The 17,973-nt window shown below is 41.1% G+C and overlaps 1 protein-coding gene across 4 annotated transcripts in view; it reads left to right on the forward strand.

Annotated features, from left to right (window-relative positions):
• atp10d (ATPase phospholipid transporting 10D) overlaps positions 1-16,444 on the forward strand; it is a 39,364-nt gene extending 22,920 nt beyond the window's left edge. For 3 of the 4 annotated variants that reach the window (XM_017690491.2, XM_017690489.2, XM_037538696.1), the window contains 13 exons: positions 2,186-2,362; positions 4,177-4,798; positions 6,078-6,175; positions 6,401-6,527; positions 6,683-6,867; positions 7,043-7,337; positions 8,520-8,596; positions 10,404-10,529; positions 11,072-11,272; positions 11,492-11,572; positions 11,729-11,833; positions 13,723-13,910; positions 14,645-16,444. In XM_017690491.2, coding sequence (XP_017545980.1) covers positions 2,186-2,362; positions 4,177-4,798; positions 6,078-6,175; positions 6,401-6,527; positions 6,683-6,867; positions 7,043-7,337; positions 8,520-8,596; positions 10,404-10,529; positions 11,072-11,272; positions 11,492-11,572; positions 11,729-11,833; positions 13,723-13,910; positions 14,645-14,876 — 2,514 coding nt within the window. In that variant the 3' untranslated portion in view covers positions 14,877-16,444. The other variant, XM_037538697.1, reaches the window with a different exon arrangement.
• Positions 16,445-17,973: the final 1,529 nt, after the last annotated feature.

A 17,973-nucleotide genomic window follows, 5' to 3' on the forward strand; every position in this document is an offset into this window, starting at 1 on the left:
GCCTCCTCACTGGAGAACGTGTCGGTGGGATTGAGAAGGTCCTCAAAGTATTCCTTCCACCGCCCAATGACATCTTCAGTCGAAGTCAGCAGCACACCATCTCCACTATATACAGTGCTAGTGGCACACTGCTTTCCCCTTCTGAGTTGCCTGACGGTTTGCCAGAATCTTTTCGGAGCCGACTTAAAGTCACTTTCCAAGGCCTCACCGAACTCTTCCCACACCCGGGTTTTTGCCTTGGCAACGACTGAAGCCGCAGATCGCTTGGCCTGTCGATACCTGCCAGCTGCCTCTGGTGTCCTACAGGCCAACCATGTCCGGTAGGACTCCTTCTTCAGCTTGACGGCATCTCTCACCTGGGGTGTCCACCACCGGGTTCGAGGATTACCGCCCCGACAGGCACCAACTACCTTGCGACCACAGCTACAGTCAGCCGCTTCAACAATGGAGGAGCGGAACATGGCCCATTCTGAGTCAATGTCCCCCACCTCCCCCGATATCTGGTCAAAGTTCTGACGGAGGTGTGAGTTGAAGATCAATCTGACAGGTTCTTCTGCCAGACGTTCCCAGCAAACCCTCACTATACGTTTGGGTTTGCCTGGTCTGACTGGCATCTTCCCCCACCACCTGATCCAACTCACCACCAGGTGGTGATCAGTTGACAGCTCAGCTCCTCTCTTTACCCGAGTGTCCAGTACACATGGCCGCAAGTCCGCTGACACGACTACAAAGTCAATCATTGAACTGCGGCCTAGGGTGTCCTGGTGCCATGTGCACTTATGGACATCCTTGTGTTCAAACATGGTGTTCGTTATGGACAAACTGTGGTTTGCACAGAAGTCCAAAAACTGATCACCAGTCGGGTTCAGATCAGAGAGGCCATTCCTCCCAATCACACTCCTCCAGGTCTCACTGTCATTGCCCACGTGAGCGTTGAAGTCCCCCAGTAGGACAATCGAGTCTCCAGGAGGAGCACTTTCAAGCACCCCTTCCAAGGACTCTATGAAGGCTGGGTATTCTGAACTGCTGTTCGGTGCATAAGCACAGACAACAGTCAGGACCCGTTCCCCAACCCGAAGGCGTAGGGAAGCTACCCTCTCGTCCACCGGGGAAAACCCCAACATACAGGCACCGAGTCGAGGGGCTATGAGAAAGCCCACACCTGCCCGCCGCCTCTCACCATGGGCAACTCCAGAAAAGAAAAAAGTCCAGCCCCTCTCAAGGAGATTGGACCCAGAGCCCAAGCTGTGTGTTGAGGTGAGCCCGACTATATCTAGCCGGTATCTCTCGACCTCGCGCACCAACTCAGGCTCCTTCCCCGCCAGTGAGGTAACGTTCCAAGTTCCAAAAGCCAGTTTCAGCAACCGAGGATCAGAACGCCAAGGCCCACGCCTTCGGACACTGCCCGATCCACAATGCACCGTACCCCTACTACTGCCCCTCCCATCGGTGGTGGATCGATGGGAGGGGGGACTCATGTAGCTCCTTCGGGCTGGGCCCGGCCGGGCACCATGAGTGAATGCCCGGCCACCAGACGCTCACTGGCGAGCCCCTCCCCCAGGCCTGGCTCCAGGGTGGGGCCCCGGTAACCCTGATCCGGGCAGGGTACACGAGTCCTGCTTTGTTGTCCTCATAGGGGTGGTTATGGATCACACTTTGTCTGGCCTGTCACCTAGGACCAGTTTGCCATGGGAGACCCTACCAGGAGCTTTTGCTCCAGACAACATAGCTCCTAGGGTCCTTCAAGCACACAAACCTCTCCACCACGATAAGGTGGTGATCCATGGAGAGGCCACCTTGACCTACTTGTGTAAAATGATCAAATTGTAAGTCGCTCTGGATAAGAGTGTCAGCCAAATGCCATAAATGTAAAATTATCTAACCTTTTATACTTATTTATTGTTACTTTAGAAGTATTTACCTTCAGAATTGGTTTTACACTTTTAGTTTCCTTTCTTTTTTCAAAGAAGTTTTCTGTTTTTCAGAGAAGGAAGTTTTCTGTTTCTTCTCATATGCTGGCTTTTATTTGCCTTCTTCATTGTTAAGCACTTTAATGTGTGAAAGATGCTACATGAATGAAGATGATGACCAATGGGATGGCACGTACAGTTTAAAGGGTGAATGGTATCTGAATATTAGGCAGTGTTGACATTTAGCTTTGTGTATGTGTGTATTTGTTCCTCAGGAGTGTGCAGTGGTTCCAGATGTGCAGCTACAGAGGAAGCTCAGTGCACTGTCAACTCCTCTGTGTCCTCCTCTTAAACATGACACTGCAGAACTCTCCCACATCCTGGACTTTTTCCTCGCTCTAGCTGTCTGCAACACGGTGGTGGTGTCCTCCCCCAGCCAGCCACGCCACATGGTATGAATCCCATACATTTACGGCCTCTTTTGTTACCTCCTGTTTCACCTCCTCTCATGTTACCTGTAATCACATTTCACACCATTTGCTTCTGCTCTGATCTGCAGAAACTTACCACTGTTTAGAGGTTTATATTAACTCTCCACATTCTTAATAAAAAGGTGCCACAAAAGGTTTACTTAGAGAACCACTTTTGGTTCCCTAAAGAACCATGTTTGACATGATTTTCTAAACCAATGTGATGGATCTTTCTAGACCTTTTTTTATTATGTGGAGGTTCTTTAAACTTTAAAAGCGTTCTTCAACTCTGACTCAACTCAATCAACTCAACTCTGTTTTACCAAAATAGTTCTCTAAAAGGTTGAAAGGTTCTTTAGGGAAGCAAAAGTGGTTTTTCTATTTGCATCAGAAAAAGAACCTTTTTGAAATGTTTATTTTATGAGTACACATGCTACTGGCTGTCCAGCTCACATGTTAAAGGCTGTAAAGGGCCTCATCTACCAGTTACTCATTTCAAGTAGTCAGCTGATCAAACTTCGTCTTATGCACTTCGTTCCTCTGCACTGTGCCTGTCATAGCTCCCGCAAGTTCATCTGTACACTAGTTGATTTATGCAGCAGAACAGTGGAAGCCATATCGCCCCCAGTGCTTTGTGTAGTGTACTACAACCTGACCACATGTATCAAATAAACATTATAGAGCAGTATCTGCATGTTTGTCCATATAAGCTCTTTGATGCCTGCAGTATATGTTATGCATGTGGAGTAATGACAAAATTTAATACATAATTTTTTTATTTTACATTTTAAAAAATAATAAGACAAAAAAATATGATGCATAAAATGATTAAAATAAATCTCTGTTTATTAAATGAAAGTCAATTAAAAACTTAATTAAGGTACACAGTTGGACCTCATTGTTGTACCTCTTTTCTACATAAAGTACATAAAGTGTTCTCAAGAGTCTTAAGTCTAAAGCTTTAGCATTAGCTACAAACCAGATACCCTAGTTATTTATAATAGCTTTAAGTAATATGGAGTTTTTCGGCTCATTTCAGTATCTGATGTAGTCATATTTAAAAGTCTGAGACTTTCACACACACTTTCACATTTTTTTCACAATCTCGTTTATGTGCTGAATTTAACAAATTTGGGGATAAAATAAATCTGGCCTGTGGAAAAATGGTGATGCTTTTTAGATTTTATGTATATTTTTCCCAATATGTCAGACTCAGCGCATGAATAGAATTTTTTTTTTCTTGTACAGAAAAATGTAATTCAAGTTTTTTTCCCAGTAAAGGATGTGTTAACTTATCTCTTAGAAAATCAATAGACTAGACTAGGATGTTCAAACTTTTGCATATGACTGTAAATGGCCAGTGACCATTGCTTATAAAGAGTGGCAGTATAGGTTCATTAAAATGTTATGTTTAAGGGTTATGCTGAAAAACATCTGATCAGTACTTGCAGATTATTGCAAATGTTCAAAATGCAATGTTAAATAAAACAAGTAGATGATAGGATGCTAAAAATTGTATCATATATTATCATCCATTAATCCTAAAAAAAAAAAAAACAAGGATGACGATGCAGTTATACCAACTGCAAAATATTACATAGAAAATTCTACAGTATTGTAGAGTGTTTAAATACATAATGCATAATCAATGTTCTCAATCACCTTTATTGATGATTAATAAACTTAGATGACCAATCATGGCATTCCAGCCATTGTTTTTGTAACTTCACTAATTGGTCCTCATAAGCCATGATGCTGGTTTTATGATAACAAATGAGATGTGTTGCTGGTTACAGGTGCAGATGCCGGTGGCTCGCACTCCACTGCGCTCTCTGGAAGAGATGAAGGCTTTGCTGCAGAAACTCAGCCTCCCCCGCTTCTCCCTGTCCCCCTCTCAAAACACAGACAGTCCCCCGGGCCTCACCCGCAGACTGTTCTCCCGGGGCCGCTCTGCCACTTTTGCCCCATACACCCCCAACACCCTCAGTGCTCCGCCACACACACCCACTTCCACCACGCCCAGCCCCATACCCACACACACTCCATCACCCAGCTCCACCCCCATGCCTATCCACAGAGGAGCCTGGGGGAAGGACGAGGAGCTGGCTGACGAAGACTCTGTCGAAGAAGAAGATGACGATGAGGAGGAGGAGTTGCTGTATGAGGCGGAGAGCCCAGATGAAGCGGCCCTGGTGCAGGCGGCCAGGGCATATGGCTTCACTCTGCTGGGCCGATCCCCAGAGCAATTGCTAGTAGTCCTGCCTGGCACTGGACCCCTCTCTGTCCCTCTCCTGCATCTGCTGCCCTTTGACTCCACACGCAAGAGGATGTCAGTGGTGGTTCGGCACCCGCTTACAGGCCAGGTGGTGGTCTACACCAAAGGAGCTGACAATGTCATCATGGAACTGACCACATTAGGTGTGCTATTGCTTCTGACAAACTCACCATTATAGCACTATTATGTGCATATTAGTAATTAATTCACTAGTAAAAATAATAATTGATTAGTATCCCAACTGTACTGATGGAGGAGTAAACTGATAGAGAACCAGGCCTATTTTAACCAGCATGCCAAATAGTATTACTATCAGAAATCATAACACATTTCTTTCCGTACCACGATCGATTTCCAAGTAAAATGCAATATCAAGGAGGGTTTGTGAGCTAGTTAAACATTTTCCTTCAGTGACAGGTGGTGCTAATGGGAAGAGGAAGTGATGATATTATTGGTTAATATTATTTTCATGCCAGCCTGATGATGTAATCAAAAACAGAAGACGTTTTAAGAATTGGGCAAAGGTCATTAGATTTTGGCTGAAGTTTCACTCTCAGAAAAATAGTAGGGCAGTGCCCCTCTTGTCACTGGGGTTGATCCCTTTAAGGGTACATCTCAGTACCTTTAGTCAGGGAACATTATTGTACCATAATCAATTGAAATGATATTTTCTAAGTTTCATTAGCTCCACACACCCTGTCTCACCTCCGGGTTTTTATTTTATTGTTCTGTTTTAAAACATCAGGTTATGAAATGATACAAATATGTACTTTTTCACTAGGACTTACACTAAGGTACACAATTAGACCTTAAAACCACTGTTGTGCCTTTGATGGCCATTTACATTGTATGTTGATGAACGAACAATGTACTTGCACAGTACCTTTATATCTAACAGTGTACATGTAATATTGTCTCTCTTTTACTGTTACTGACCAAAGACTGCTAATACAATAGATCCTAACACAACATTAATAAAGCATCCAGCTACATGCAAAGAGGCATGACAGAGAGGTACATGCAGAACTTAGTATGTCCACTTTAACACTGTTTTACCATTAGCACCATATAAAAATTCAGAAGACGTGTGCAGACATTGTGGCCCCTGGTTTGCTCTCACCACTGTTCCAGAAAAATCCAAGTCAGTACATTTCTCTACAGTGAACCATTTAATATAAAAAAGAACTCAGGAATCCATATAGATTTTTAGAATAGATTATAGTATAGATTATAGAATTTTACAGATTGGTTCTAGGTAGTGCAGCAAATGTACAATACTTAAATACTGGACAATGTACATAAGTGATCTTGTGGTGGCCATTTTGGTAATTTACAGGTAAATGAGTTTTTCCATCATTTGCTTTAGGCATTTTATTACCGTAAGCTATGGCCTCTGGGCTGATTTGTCTGTTTGCGCTGTAGGTGACGATAGCTGTTCTAGAGAGATCATGGAACGGACACAGCAACACCTGGATGACTACGCCAGAGAGGGCCTACGCACACTATGTGTTGCTAAAAGAGTAGGCTTTCTTTTTCACTTCCACTTTTTTGCTACTTTGAATATGTCCCCTCAGCACTTTTATAAAAAGAGAGAAATGAAACTGGCATTTGCTCTATTACAGTTCTCTATAATTTTGGCTCAAATATAATAATAAAAATGAGATTACTGAAAAAATTGTAAAGAATTCATGCCCTTCTTTGTATTCTTATTGTAACTAAAATGGGAATTTTCCGGTGATTGGCAGGTCTTGGATGAGGCAGAGTATGAGCCATGGCTAAAGAGGCATGCTTTTGCTGAAACCAGTATTGAAAACAGGGAGGAACTTCTGCTTGATTCCGCCCAGCGACTGGAAAATAACCTTACATTATTGGGTGAGGCATTACTGATGACTCATGACTCAAAAAGGCAAAAACTGTTTGTTACTAACATAAATTAAATAAGCATTAATAACAAAAATGACATTTTCATTTTTTTCCTTCACTGCTAGCCTTAATGAAGAGCCATAAAAATGTTTCTCTGTTTCCAGGGGCAACTGGTATAGTAGATCGACTGCAGGAAGAAGTTCCCGAGACTATTGAAGCTTTACAGAGAGCAGGGATCAAAGTATGGGTCCTCACAGGGGACAAACAGGAGACAGCCATTAACATAGCTTGTGCCTGCAAACTACTGCGACCAACTGACCGGTTACTGACTGCCAATTGTGACAGTAAGGTGGGGAGAGAGGAATTATTATTATAATTAAGAATAAGAAAAAGAGGATTAATAACTGAATGTTAAGCCTGCTGTATAGGAGTTAATGACAGTTGAGGAAAGACAAAGGAGATTTTACTTCTTTTTCATATACATGGCTCTAGTGTAAATATTCCATATGTGTATTTTTTTTCAGGAAGCCTGTGAAGCTCGGCTGTGTGAGCTCCAGCGAGACATCAGCACCATCACAGAGAGGGGTTTATCTGACAGCAGCATGGGCGTGTCCGAGGGTGATGCTGTTATTTCTGGCTTTACTCTGGTGATTGATGGCCGGACATTAGACTTTGCCCTGCATGAGGACTTGCAGAAGAATTTTCTCGATCTGACGAGCGGCTGCCGATCAGTAATATGCTGCAGATCCACCCCCCTGCAGAAGAGCCAAGTGGTTCGACTCATTGGAGACTCCCTAGGGGTCATGACCCTGGCCATAGGTCAGTGACAGTGTTTTATAAAATCTTGAGATTAGTTGGTTTGGCGGTTTGATTTAGAATGTAGGTGTAACAGGAGTCAGTTATGTATTAATCTGCATTTCCTGAATGAACATTAGACCAGCACTGTAATTCAGGAATCAATTTATATAAAGTAGACATCTGCTTTTCATAGTCATTAGTCCAGTTATCATTCTCATTATAATGTGTGAGTGAAGTTGTTTTCAGATTACTGCTGCCATTCTGTTTTTGTGCAAGCAACATTTTTCTTAGTAGTTTTTGGTCAGTACAAAGTTTTGTACATAATTCTGTGAATACTTAGAGTATGTAGATCTTTATTTCATTCTCACAACCACACAACTCACATATGTGATTTGTAGAAGTAGACAAATAGCTCTTAGTAGTTCCTGAATAAGTCTTACATTAATAACTGAATAATAAGTCTGTGGTTCAGTGAATGGTAGGACAGGAATACATGCTACTTTGTTGAATCTGCAACATACAGTAAAGTCTGATGCCACCCTTCACTTATTTCATTTGAAATCAAAATAGCTGGCAGCCAGTACAAACTATCCTATTTTCAGCAGGAAAAAGCAGAACACAGAAGCATCAACAACTAAATATAATTCAGTATTTAGTGTGTCCACCCTTTGCCTTTGTTACAGCTTGCGTTCAAAATTACATTTAATTTGAACTTGATCTGCAAAAATATTTGTCCATTTCCAAAGTTTAGTCTTAGAAGTTGGTTGCATTTGCATTGGTTCCAAATAATTCCACTTCATGATGTTGTCCTTTGGATCTTAACAGATACACATCCATTCGGACCCAGAGCATTTAGTTGTCTTCTCACAGTAGAAGGATGGTCAGAAACATGTAGATTTTTTCAGATCTGAAACAAGCTTGATTATCTTATCAAAGTTAATAGATTGAAGTGTCTTTCAATCATTTTTGGCACTCCAGTTTTGGAAACACCCTTTTCCCCTTAGACTTCCCCCTTACTTACACAGGTGGATAGTCTCGTTAAAAATATCTCCAGAAAAATGAATGTACTTCATGGCCTTCATGGACTGAAAATCAGATAAATTAATTAAACAGTGTGAGATTTTTACAAGGTACTGTTTTGTGGGCTGTTTCTGTGTCAGTAGCTATGGTGTACTAATGTGCGTGCGTGGGTTTGGATCTCAGGTGACGGAGCAAATGATGTCAGTATGATTCAGGTGGCAGATGTAGGTGTCGGCATCTCAGGCCAGGAAGGCATGCAGGTATGCTCGTTCTCCCCCCTCTTTCTTTTTCTCGGCTGTGCCTCACTCCAGTTACATGTGTGTTGTGGTGTCAGATATCGGCACTGACCCTGTTGTAAAGGCCAACCATGTAACACCTCTGGACTGTTTGTAAACAACTCTTCTTCTTAAGGTCCTTGGACTGAATACATATATCCTTCACTGTGTCTTTCTGTTTCCATCCATCTGCAAATTGAATGGTTTTTTTTAAGCTTTTCTTCAGTTATCTTCATCAAATTATATCACAATGCTATAATCGTGTCCCAAATTGTATTTAATGACCTTGACCTATTTTTCAAAGTCACACTGTTATTCCACTGCAAAATTTCAGATGCCAGTATCTCCTGTTAAAAAACACAAGCAACAGAAGGGACCACCACAATGATTACAAAACAGGCAACAAAGCTACTGTAACTATAAAGCAGTTCAGTTACACTGAAGTTGAAAAATCTTCCCTTTCTAGATTGGAAAGAAAAAATGACAATGAGCCATAAAACCTACATATTTTTGATGTTTGCCAACTGAGAAGTCCAATTCTCCAACAACAGTGGGGCTACAGAGATGAAAGCACCCAAATTTGAATTGTCTGTAGTACACTCGAAAGATATTAAAGAACAAGCACATACACAGACAGACCGCAGTGGTGGGTGAGCCCTTTCCCTTTCTGTAATCATGAAGAGCGACAAAATAATGGTTAAAGTTTAGTGCAATGGGCAGAATTTCTTGGTCTCTGTTGTCTGCCTGAAGATGGAATGAGTCCCTTGTTGTCTCGCCAAAACCATGTAACAGTGTTCCTGAAAATATGTTTACATGATGGCTCTCGCTTCACAAATCCTTTCTGGTGTCAATGAGGATTATAGAGCTTGTGGATGAGTTTGAGTTCCATCACTCTTGAGCACCCCCTCTGGTGCAGTACTGACTTCCTGTGGCGATTTAACCCAAGTGCAGCCAGAACGGCTGGAAATACTGATAATCTCTTTAAGGAAGTGAAACATTGCGTAATGTGGTTATTTTGAACAACAACCAAACATACTGGATGTATTCTGGTTTTATATAAGTAAAGAACTTGCTAACCCAAGTTTTTGTCATTGTAAAACAGCTTGGAGAAAAGATACATTACGTTTGGTTTTCTCTGAACTGTGACTTGTTTAATAAGCATCTCAGCCATCTGCTGTAAATTAAATTGTCTATTTCATGTTCATCTTTCCCTTTTCTTCCTTGAGCCCCTGTACCTCAAAATGTCTGTGCATGGGTCTGTTAAAGAAAAAACATTTTTACCAGTGCAAGCAAAATCATGAACCGGAAGTGGTTTATTGTTGTTCCCTCCTGAAGCAGTTTTGTGGCCAGCACTTATCTATAAATTGATTTTAGCAACGCATTGCATTTATAAACATGCTTATTTTGTAATGCCAGAACTTGTACAGATTGTTTGAGCCCATTTTTTCACTTGCTGAGAAGCTGCACTTTTACATCTAAATAATATGTTGTTAGTCGTATTGTACTGTTGCACTATAAAATGCTTTTGCCCTAAGTTAATCTTGCACTTGATCAAGCCCAGTTAAGACTGTAAGGTTATGCATCCTTCTAGATTATGTTACTCAGTTTTCATTCTTCCATTCGCAGTTTGGTTGAGGTCTTCTGCCAAATGATAAATGTGAAGGTAAAAAAGAAAGGCGGTGCTAAATGAGTAAATTATTGGAATTAGTTTTGATTTCCCTTTTTTCAATGATAAAGATTCACAAACTGAATGATTACACATTATTTCGTGTCTCTGGTGTGGTCTCTCCAGGCGGTGATGTCTAGTGATTTTGCAATCTCTAGATTTAAACACTTGAGAAAACTGCTGCTGGTCCATGGTCATTGGTGCTACACACGACTAGCTAACATGATCTTATACTTCTTTTACAAGAATGTGGTAAGTATCAGGTAACATACCTATACACATATATATTATGCTTACATTACATATGTTGGATCCCGTTTACACCTGGTTGTTTTGTGCATGGCTCGTAAGTACTTTAATTCAAAGCCCCCATATTAATGGAGGAGTAGTTTAGTCTGTAAGCCATGTGTCAGGCTCCAGTCCTCATGGGCCAAAACACTACAGACTTCAGCCTCATTAGACACACCTGATGCAGCTCATCAGCTGATTTGCGAGGACTTCATGAATTTAATTCAGAGCATTAGATAAGGTTAAACGCTAATTTCCGCAGCACTTTGGCTCAAAATTTCCCCAGTTTGACATGCCTGCTGTAAGCTGTCTTTTAGCATGTTAGCTAACCGATCAGCCTAGTTCTGGTTATGAAAATAAGTTAGCAAGTGCTTCATTGGCTCATTCAGCCAGTTAGATTTTAAGTCTGAGTCTATCCATTTTATAGCTTGACCTGTAAAATTTGTGGATGAATTTTACAGATTAACTATCTTTTCTTCTCTCTCTCTCTGGCTCTCTCTCTCTAGATGTATGTGAACCTGCTGTTCTGGTTCCAGTTCTTCTGTGGTTTCTCAGGTAGCACTATGACAAATTCATGGGTTCTGATCTTCTTTAACCTGCTGTTTACCTCTGTTCCACCGCTGCTGTACGGGGTGATGGATAAGGACGTTTCTGCCAGTACGCTGCTCTCCCTGCCTCAGCTCTACAAAGCTGGACAGAACTGTGAGGTGGGGAAACTGGTCTGATTACCATATGGTTATATCTATTGCTGGACCTTATTTTAATTTCCATTGTTAGTCAATGGGAACTGCTGAAAGAGACAACCTAATGAGGCTCTGAAGCTTTAGACCGTTTTATGGAATATGTTCTCACTTGTTCCTTTTAGTGTCTGGGTTTGTAATTAAAGTAAGTAAAATCACTGCTGATATGTTCCTTGTTGACTGCAGGCCTACCTCCCCTCCACCTTTTGGTTGACCATTCTGGATGCTTTTTACCAGAGCCTGATCTGCTTCTTCATTCCATACTGTGTGAGTTCTGTTGTGCTACATGAATCTGTTTTACACGTCACATTAATTAATTTATTTTTATCTTTCATTAAATGTGATTGAAATCTTAAAATCATGTTTATCCTTTTTTTCATAATGAGCTGTCTGTTATAGGTGTTTTTTGTATGTATGTTTCAGGCATATGCAGGATCAGACGTTGGGCTGCTCTCTTTTGGTTCTCCTATCAATGGCTCTGCGCTCCTCATCATTCTCCTACATCAGGTCATAGAGAGCCGCACGCTGGTGAGCAGCACTTGTAAAAATAAAAACGCAGTACCTATAATATTACCATATACACAGTTTCACCAGTGTAGAGAAAGTGAAAAGGCTTCTAGACCTCAAGTAGCAGCAAGGGTTTGTGAACAAAATTAATTAGTTACCAGGAGTCAAGTAGGAAATAGCTTGGTATGCCAATGTACTGTTTACTTAAAAGCAAAAGCTCTTTGAAATGCTTTATAATGTACTTATGCAGCATTGGTTCCAAACCCTGGCCCTGGAGCACTCCCTCTCCTGCACATTTTAGTGTTTTCTCTGTTCCCAGTCCATCAGGTCATTATTAATCCCTTCCTGTTGATATGGGTGTATTAGAGCATGAAAAACACTGAAATGTGCAGGACAGCAGTGAGGTCAACTCAACAGGACAGTCCAAAGTAGTAGATTCTTTGATTCCGATGTATCTGGGAGTTTGGGTCAACCTTTGGGCCAACTTTGAGAGTTGAAATGCTCAAGGGTATTTTGTTGGATGCATGTGGTATGCAGTGTAAGGTTTGATTGGTGTATTAGTTTATTAAATTACTAGGCTACAGATAGCTCTTGAATTAGTCAGGCACAGCTTAATATAATTACAGATTTATATCTGCACATACTGTACTGTAAACTGTGAAAATGATTTAGGTAACAAAACTGGCTAGTCATTGTTCCATTATTTAGAATGTGGGGCCAATGAGCGGGTGTCTGAGAAAGTTTGTTAACAACACCTGTCTATCTGATGTCCCAAGTGCAGGCTTGTAATTAATAGGTTTGCCGTAACAAAGTATCGCCTTGGTTTAGCATGAGCCCACATTGTGCCTTACTGAATACAATTATTCATAATTCATTATTATAATGAATAAAATAAGCTTGATTCTCAGACTAGAACCACTGTGCAGACTGCACTGCCTCAAGCAGCTACAGTGTTGAGGAGACCCTTGTTCCTTCATAATGTTTTTTGTATTTAGTTTTTTATTTATTTATTTATTTTAGTTGAGAGCATACATTGGTTTCCCCCAAAACTGATGGTGTGGCTATTAGTCAAGTGGTAAGAGAGGTGAGCTAGCAACCTGAAAATTCATATTCAAGAAGTGACTTGGGTGAGGAAGTTAAACCCCCACAGCTCCTAAACTGGGCAGGTTCAGGGAGCAAAAACACCATTTGGTTGCTTATCTTAAATAGGCAGGACTGGCCATCACCCTTGCTGTTGCTAAACAGGTGAAACTTGGTGCCTGTGTGTGTAGATTAGGTTAAGAAATGCACCACTAACTATACATGCAGAAATGACCACATATCAGTGGAATGTCTTTGCCTGGCAGTTTTCTGACATATGATCAACAGAAAGTATCTGTGGTCCTGACTACTTTCTACAGGTCTAAGCAGGGTTGGTGCCATACCTCTAAACGTAGTGGAGGAAAATGTTTGGGTTCTAAAAAAAATAAAAATAATCACACCGCAGCAAGAGAAGGGGGCTAATATTTGATTTTATTATTTTTGTACTCCCCCTCCTAAAAAAAGTGACATGAACCAAAGATCAGATAAAACGTGGTGGAGCAATGCTCTTTTTAATAGTTGAACATGGACAGGCAGTACAAGAGGACGCTAAGTTGGCTAACCATATTATTAACTTACAGAGTAGTATTTGATTGTTATATATTGTAATAATGTAAGTAATTACCTAGAATAAATCTGTCTCTGTATTACAAAGTTAACAGAACATTACTTAACCAAACTACTGTAACTGACTCACGGATTCATTTAAATGCTTTACAGGCTAAATTCCTCTTTCTTAGTGAAGCTGTCTGTCTGTCACAGTTACACTGGCAACTCATTTACTCACTGTTTGTTACTTGTACTAACCTTGGTTTATTGTGTGATTTTAGACTTGGCTACATGCAGTAGTGTTACTAGCCAGTGCTGGGTTCTACTACGCCTTTGTCCTTGTGTTCAGCGTCACATGTGTGACGTGTAACTCTCCCACAAATCTCTACGGCGTTGAGACCAAACTCATGTCTGAGCCACTCTACTACTGTGTGTGTGTGCTCACTACTGTACTAGCTCTGCTGCCCAGGTAAAACACAGATGCACAATATGGCAAAAATATCATGTCACCATACTTAAAAACATTTTCATGATAACAACATCATCCTCTAAGAAACACAACTTCACACAACAACACATACACAGCATACACATACAAAAAACTTTATGGGAAACTGAACAGCCGCAGCTTTTGTTGATCAGACAGATTAAGACATTATCTACAGGGAATTAACTTAAAGCTGCACTATGTAAGATTTTCTGTTAGAATAGAAAGAAATAGCATCACTTAGTCAGGAGAAAAAAACAGGCTAAAATATGGTGTCGGTGTGCGGCTGTAAATCACTGTGTAAAGCCTGAAATAATAATTTAGAAGTCAGAGCTGTCAGTTTGGGAGTTTTTTGGAACACATCCTACGTGGCTCAATGTTTAGGTGTCAAATGCAAATAAACGTTATACTGCTGAGATATGATGACTAGTAGATAATTCACTTACATCCTCAGAAGGCATGAGATCTGATGAGTTTTCTTTAAATACTCTTCCAAGTATTCTAATTCATAAGATTAATCTGCTCGGAATAGGGATCCGAAGCACATTCAACCACACACAGTGTTCTGGACATTGCAGTTACACAACTTGACCAGGGTGTCCAAACTTTTGCATACAACTGTTCTAATCTGTTTTTCTGTCCCAAATAGGTTGTTTAATATGAAATCTCTCTCTCTCTCTCTCTCTCTCTCTACTCTCTCTCTCACACTCACTCAGGGTGTTGTGCCGTGCACTCTTGAACTCCATCTGTCCGTCTGACCTGGTGAAAGCTCAGAAACTAGACAGATCCCTCCTGGAGCAGTACTGGGCCACCATTCATCAGTGGAAAGAAAACAAACTGGACAGGCAAAAACTAAAGTCCAAGCATGTTCCTCAGACCCTCAGTGTGAATGCTGATGTCCCCCACTCTGTAGACTGCAGTCAGGAACCAATTTCTGTACTCTCTTGACCAGAGATTTTTTGAGCAGATATTGCTTCAAAACTGAGGTGTTACTCATTGCACTTTAAAGGTTTGGAGATACTGGGCAGGTCCAGTCAAATATCACAGCTAGCTGTGCTCTGACCAGTGAGAGTGTTCAATCCCAACACTGATGTGCCACCACACCCTCACCATCTGCTTCTAATCCCACATCAGCACAAGGGATCTTGATCTGTTCCAGACCTACAACCAAACATGAACTACCAAGGTGTTTATAGTTAAAAGGCCTTACACTGTATTGCCTTATATAAGACATAAACTCCAGCACTCTACAGGTTGAAAGAAGCTGAAGAGATGTGGTGAGGACCAGTCTGTGTGTGGTTTATTTGAACCAGCGTTTTGCAGTTGATTCACTACAAGAGTTGCCATTCAGCTACAGCATCGTTGTTCAGAAATGATACATGGTTTATGACCACATAAACATCCATATACATGATCCTGAAAGGACTAGTCCAAAGTTTTGAACCCACCAAAATAATTATTTTCTAATTATTTTGGTGATTTTTTTTTTCTTTTTTCAATGCAAACAAACCTCCCATGGACACCGCCTACATTCAGATTATGGTTAATATTGTTTGGTTCTTGTTTTTTGCTTAGATATGCTCTTTTTGCCTTGATGGTTAATGTGAAATATCCACATGCATCATGAAAAAACAGGAAGAAAAAACATTTCTTGCAAGACAATCCATCATTGCAGTAGCAATGCAGTTCATGTTCGCACTGGATAATGACAGCATTAATGTGAGAAAAGAGAAAAGAACATCTCAGTGTTCTCACTATGACTGCATGGCTTCTGAATTGTTCTGACAGATGTTACTTTCAGCCAAAAAAAATCTGATTTGTGCAATCCCTTATTTGAATATAGTCTCAGTAAATCTAATACATTAATATCACAATATTTAGTGCTAATATTAACATCTTATGGTAAGACTTCCATAGGCATTCCGTGCTAATTTAAATGTTGGTAGCAAAGTATTAGTACAAACTGTTTTTTTTTTTAACCAAAAACTGGATTCTATGTCCGGGGCAAGCCTGTGCTTTAATTCTTTTTTCAGCTTTTTCAGCTACAAAACACAACACAGTTATTTATAGCCATGTACTGTATACCTTCACATTTAATTCTACGCATTGTATGTGGATCTCAGTTATGATGAATGTGAACAGAAGAATAATATCATGTCAGAAGGCTAATGTGCTGTTGATTGACTGAATTATTCATGTTTATTATTTCTGTAAACCAGCACTAATGGCCTCATGCAACTCAAAGGCTGAGAGACCCTGAACTGTGTGTATTATGAAAGGAAGTAAGACGTGAATATCCGAGTGTGACCTGTGTTGATCCACTATTATGATAAAGAATGATCATGTAAATGCCTGGACAAATGGAGTGAGTTTTTTTCTACTTCAGGAGGCCTTTACTTGACCAAAAGATGCATTTGTGTTTAATTAGATTTTGGAAAATTGTGAAACTGAAAATATCTGTTTGTGTTTTTTCTATGGAAGAAATAAAAAACAACAGTCATGAGTCCACAACTTTACTCTCTAATTCAGATCAAATTTCCTCTTATCATTTGTCTGAAATAAATGATTCACAGGATCTTTGCTAACAATGAAACAAGCTGTAACTCATGAAGTGCTGTTATTGAGAAGTGAACACCTCAAGCAGCAACAGCTTTAAAGTGTTAAATCACACCAGCTCACAGAACAGGACTTCAGAGTGCTGAAGTGCATAGTGCCTATGAAGCATGTCAACTGCCCTGTTTCTACATTTGGTTAATGCCAGGAAAAAGCTACCTGTCTAAACAGTTGTCTTTCAGTGCAACTGAGCAAATACTGAAATGTGCAGCGCAGAGGGTCCTCCAGGACCAGGGTGTATGTGTGTGTGTGTGTGTGTGTGTGTGTGTGTGGGGGGGGGTGTGTGTGTGTGTGTGTGTGTGTGTGTGTGTGTGTGTGTGTGTGTGTGTGTGTGTATCCAAAAGTATTCACTCACCCATCCAAATCATTGAATTCAGGTGTTCCAATCACTTCCATGGTCAGAGGTGTATAAAACCAATCAACTAGGCCTGCAGACTCCTTCTACAAACAATGAAACAATGGGTCACTCTCAGGAGCTCAGTGAATTCCAGCATGGTACCGTGATAGGATGCCACCTGGGCGTGAAATTTCCTCGCTACTAAATATTCCACAGTCAACTGTCAGTGGTATTATAGTGGAAGCAATTGGGAACGACAGCAACGCAGCCACAAAGTGGTAGGCCCCGTGAAACGATCGGGGTCAGCGGACGCTGAGGCACATAGTGCGCAGAGGTTGCCAACTTTCTGCAGAGTCAGTCACTACAGACCTCCAAACTTCATGTGGCCTTTAGATTCAAGAACAGCGTAGAGAGCTTCATGGAATGGGTTTCCATGGCTGAGCAGTTGCATCCAAGCCTTACATCACCAAGCACAATGCAAAGCCTCAATTGCAGTGGTGTAAAGTGCCGCCGCTGGACTCTAGAGCAGTGGACCAATGTGTTCTGTGTAGTGACCAATCACGCTTCTCCGTCTGGCAATTCGAAGGACGAGTCTGGGTTTGGTTTCCAGGAGAATGGTACTTGTCTGACTGCACTGTGCCAAGTGTAAAGTTTGGTGGAGGGGGGATTATGGTGTGGGGTTGTTTTTCAGGAGTTGGGCTCGTCCCTTAGTTCCAGTGAAAGGAACTCTTAATGTTTCAGCAGACCAAGAGATTTTGGACAATTTCACGCTCCCACCTTTGTGGGAACAGTTTGGAGACGGCCCCTTCCTGGTCCAATATAACTGCGCACCAGTGCACAAAGCAAGTTCCATAAAGACATGGATGAACGAGTTTGGTGTGGAAGAACTTGACTGGCCTGTACAGAGTCCTGACCTCAACCCTATAGTCGAAACTGCGAGCCAGACCTTCTCGTCCAACATCAGTGTCTGACCTCACAAATACGCTTCTGGAAGGATGGACAAAAATTCCGATAAACACACTCCTAAACCTTGTGGAAAGCCTTCCCAAAAGAGTTGAATATATATATATATATATATATATATATATATATATA

Source organism: Pygocentrus nattereri, chromosome 5 (genome assembly GCF_015220715.1).
Source record: "Pygocentrus nattereri isolate fPygNat1 chromosome 5, fPygNat1.pri, whole genome shotgun sequence".
In the NCBI taxonomy this organism is placed as follows: Eukaryota; Metazoa; Chordata; class Actinopteri; order Characiformes; family Serrasalmidae; genus Pygocentrus; species Pygocentrus nattereri.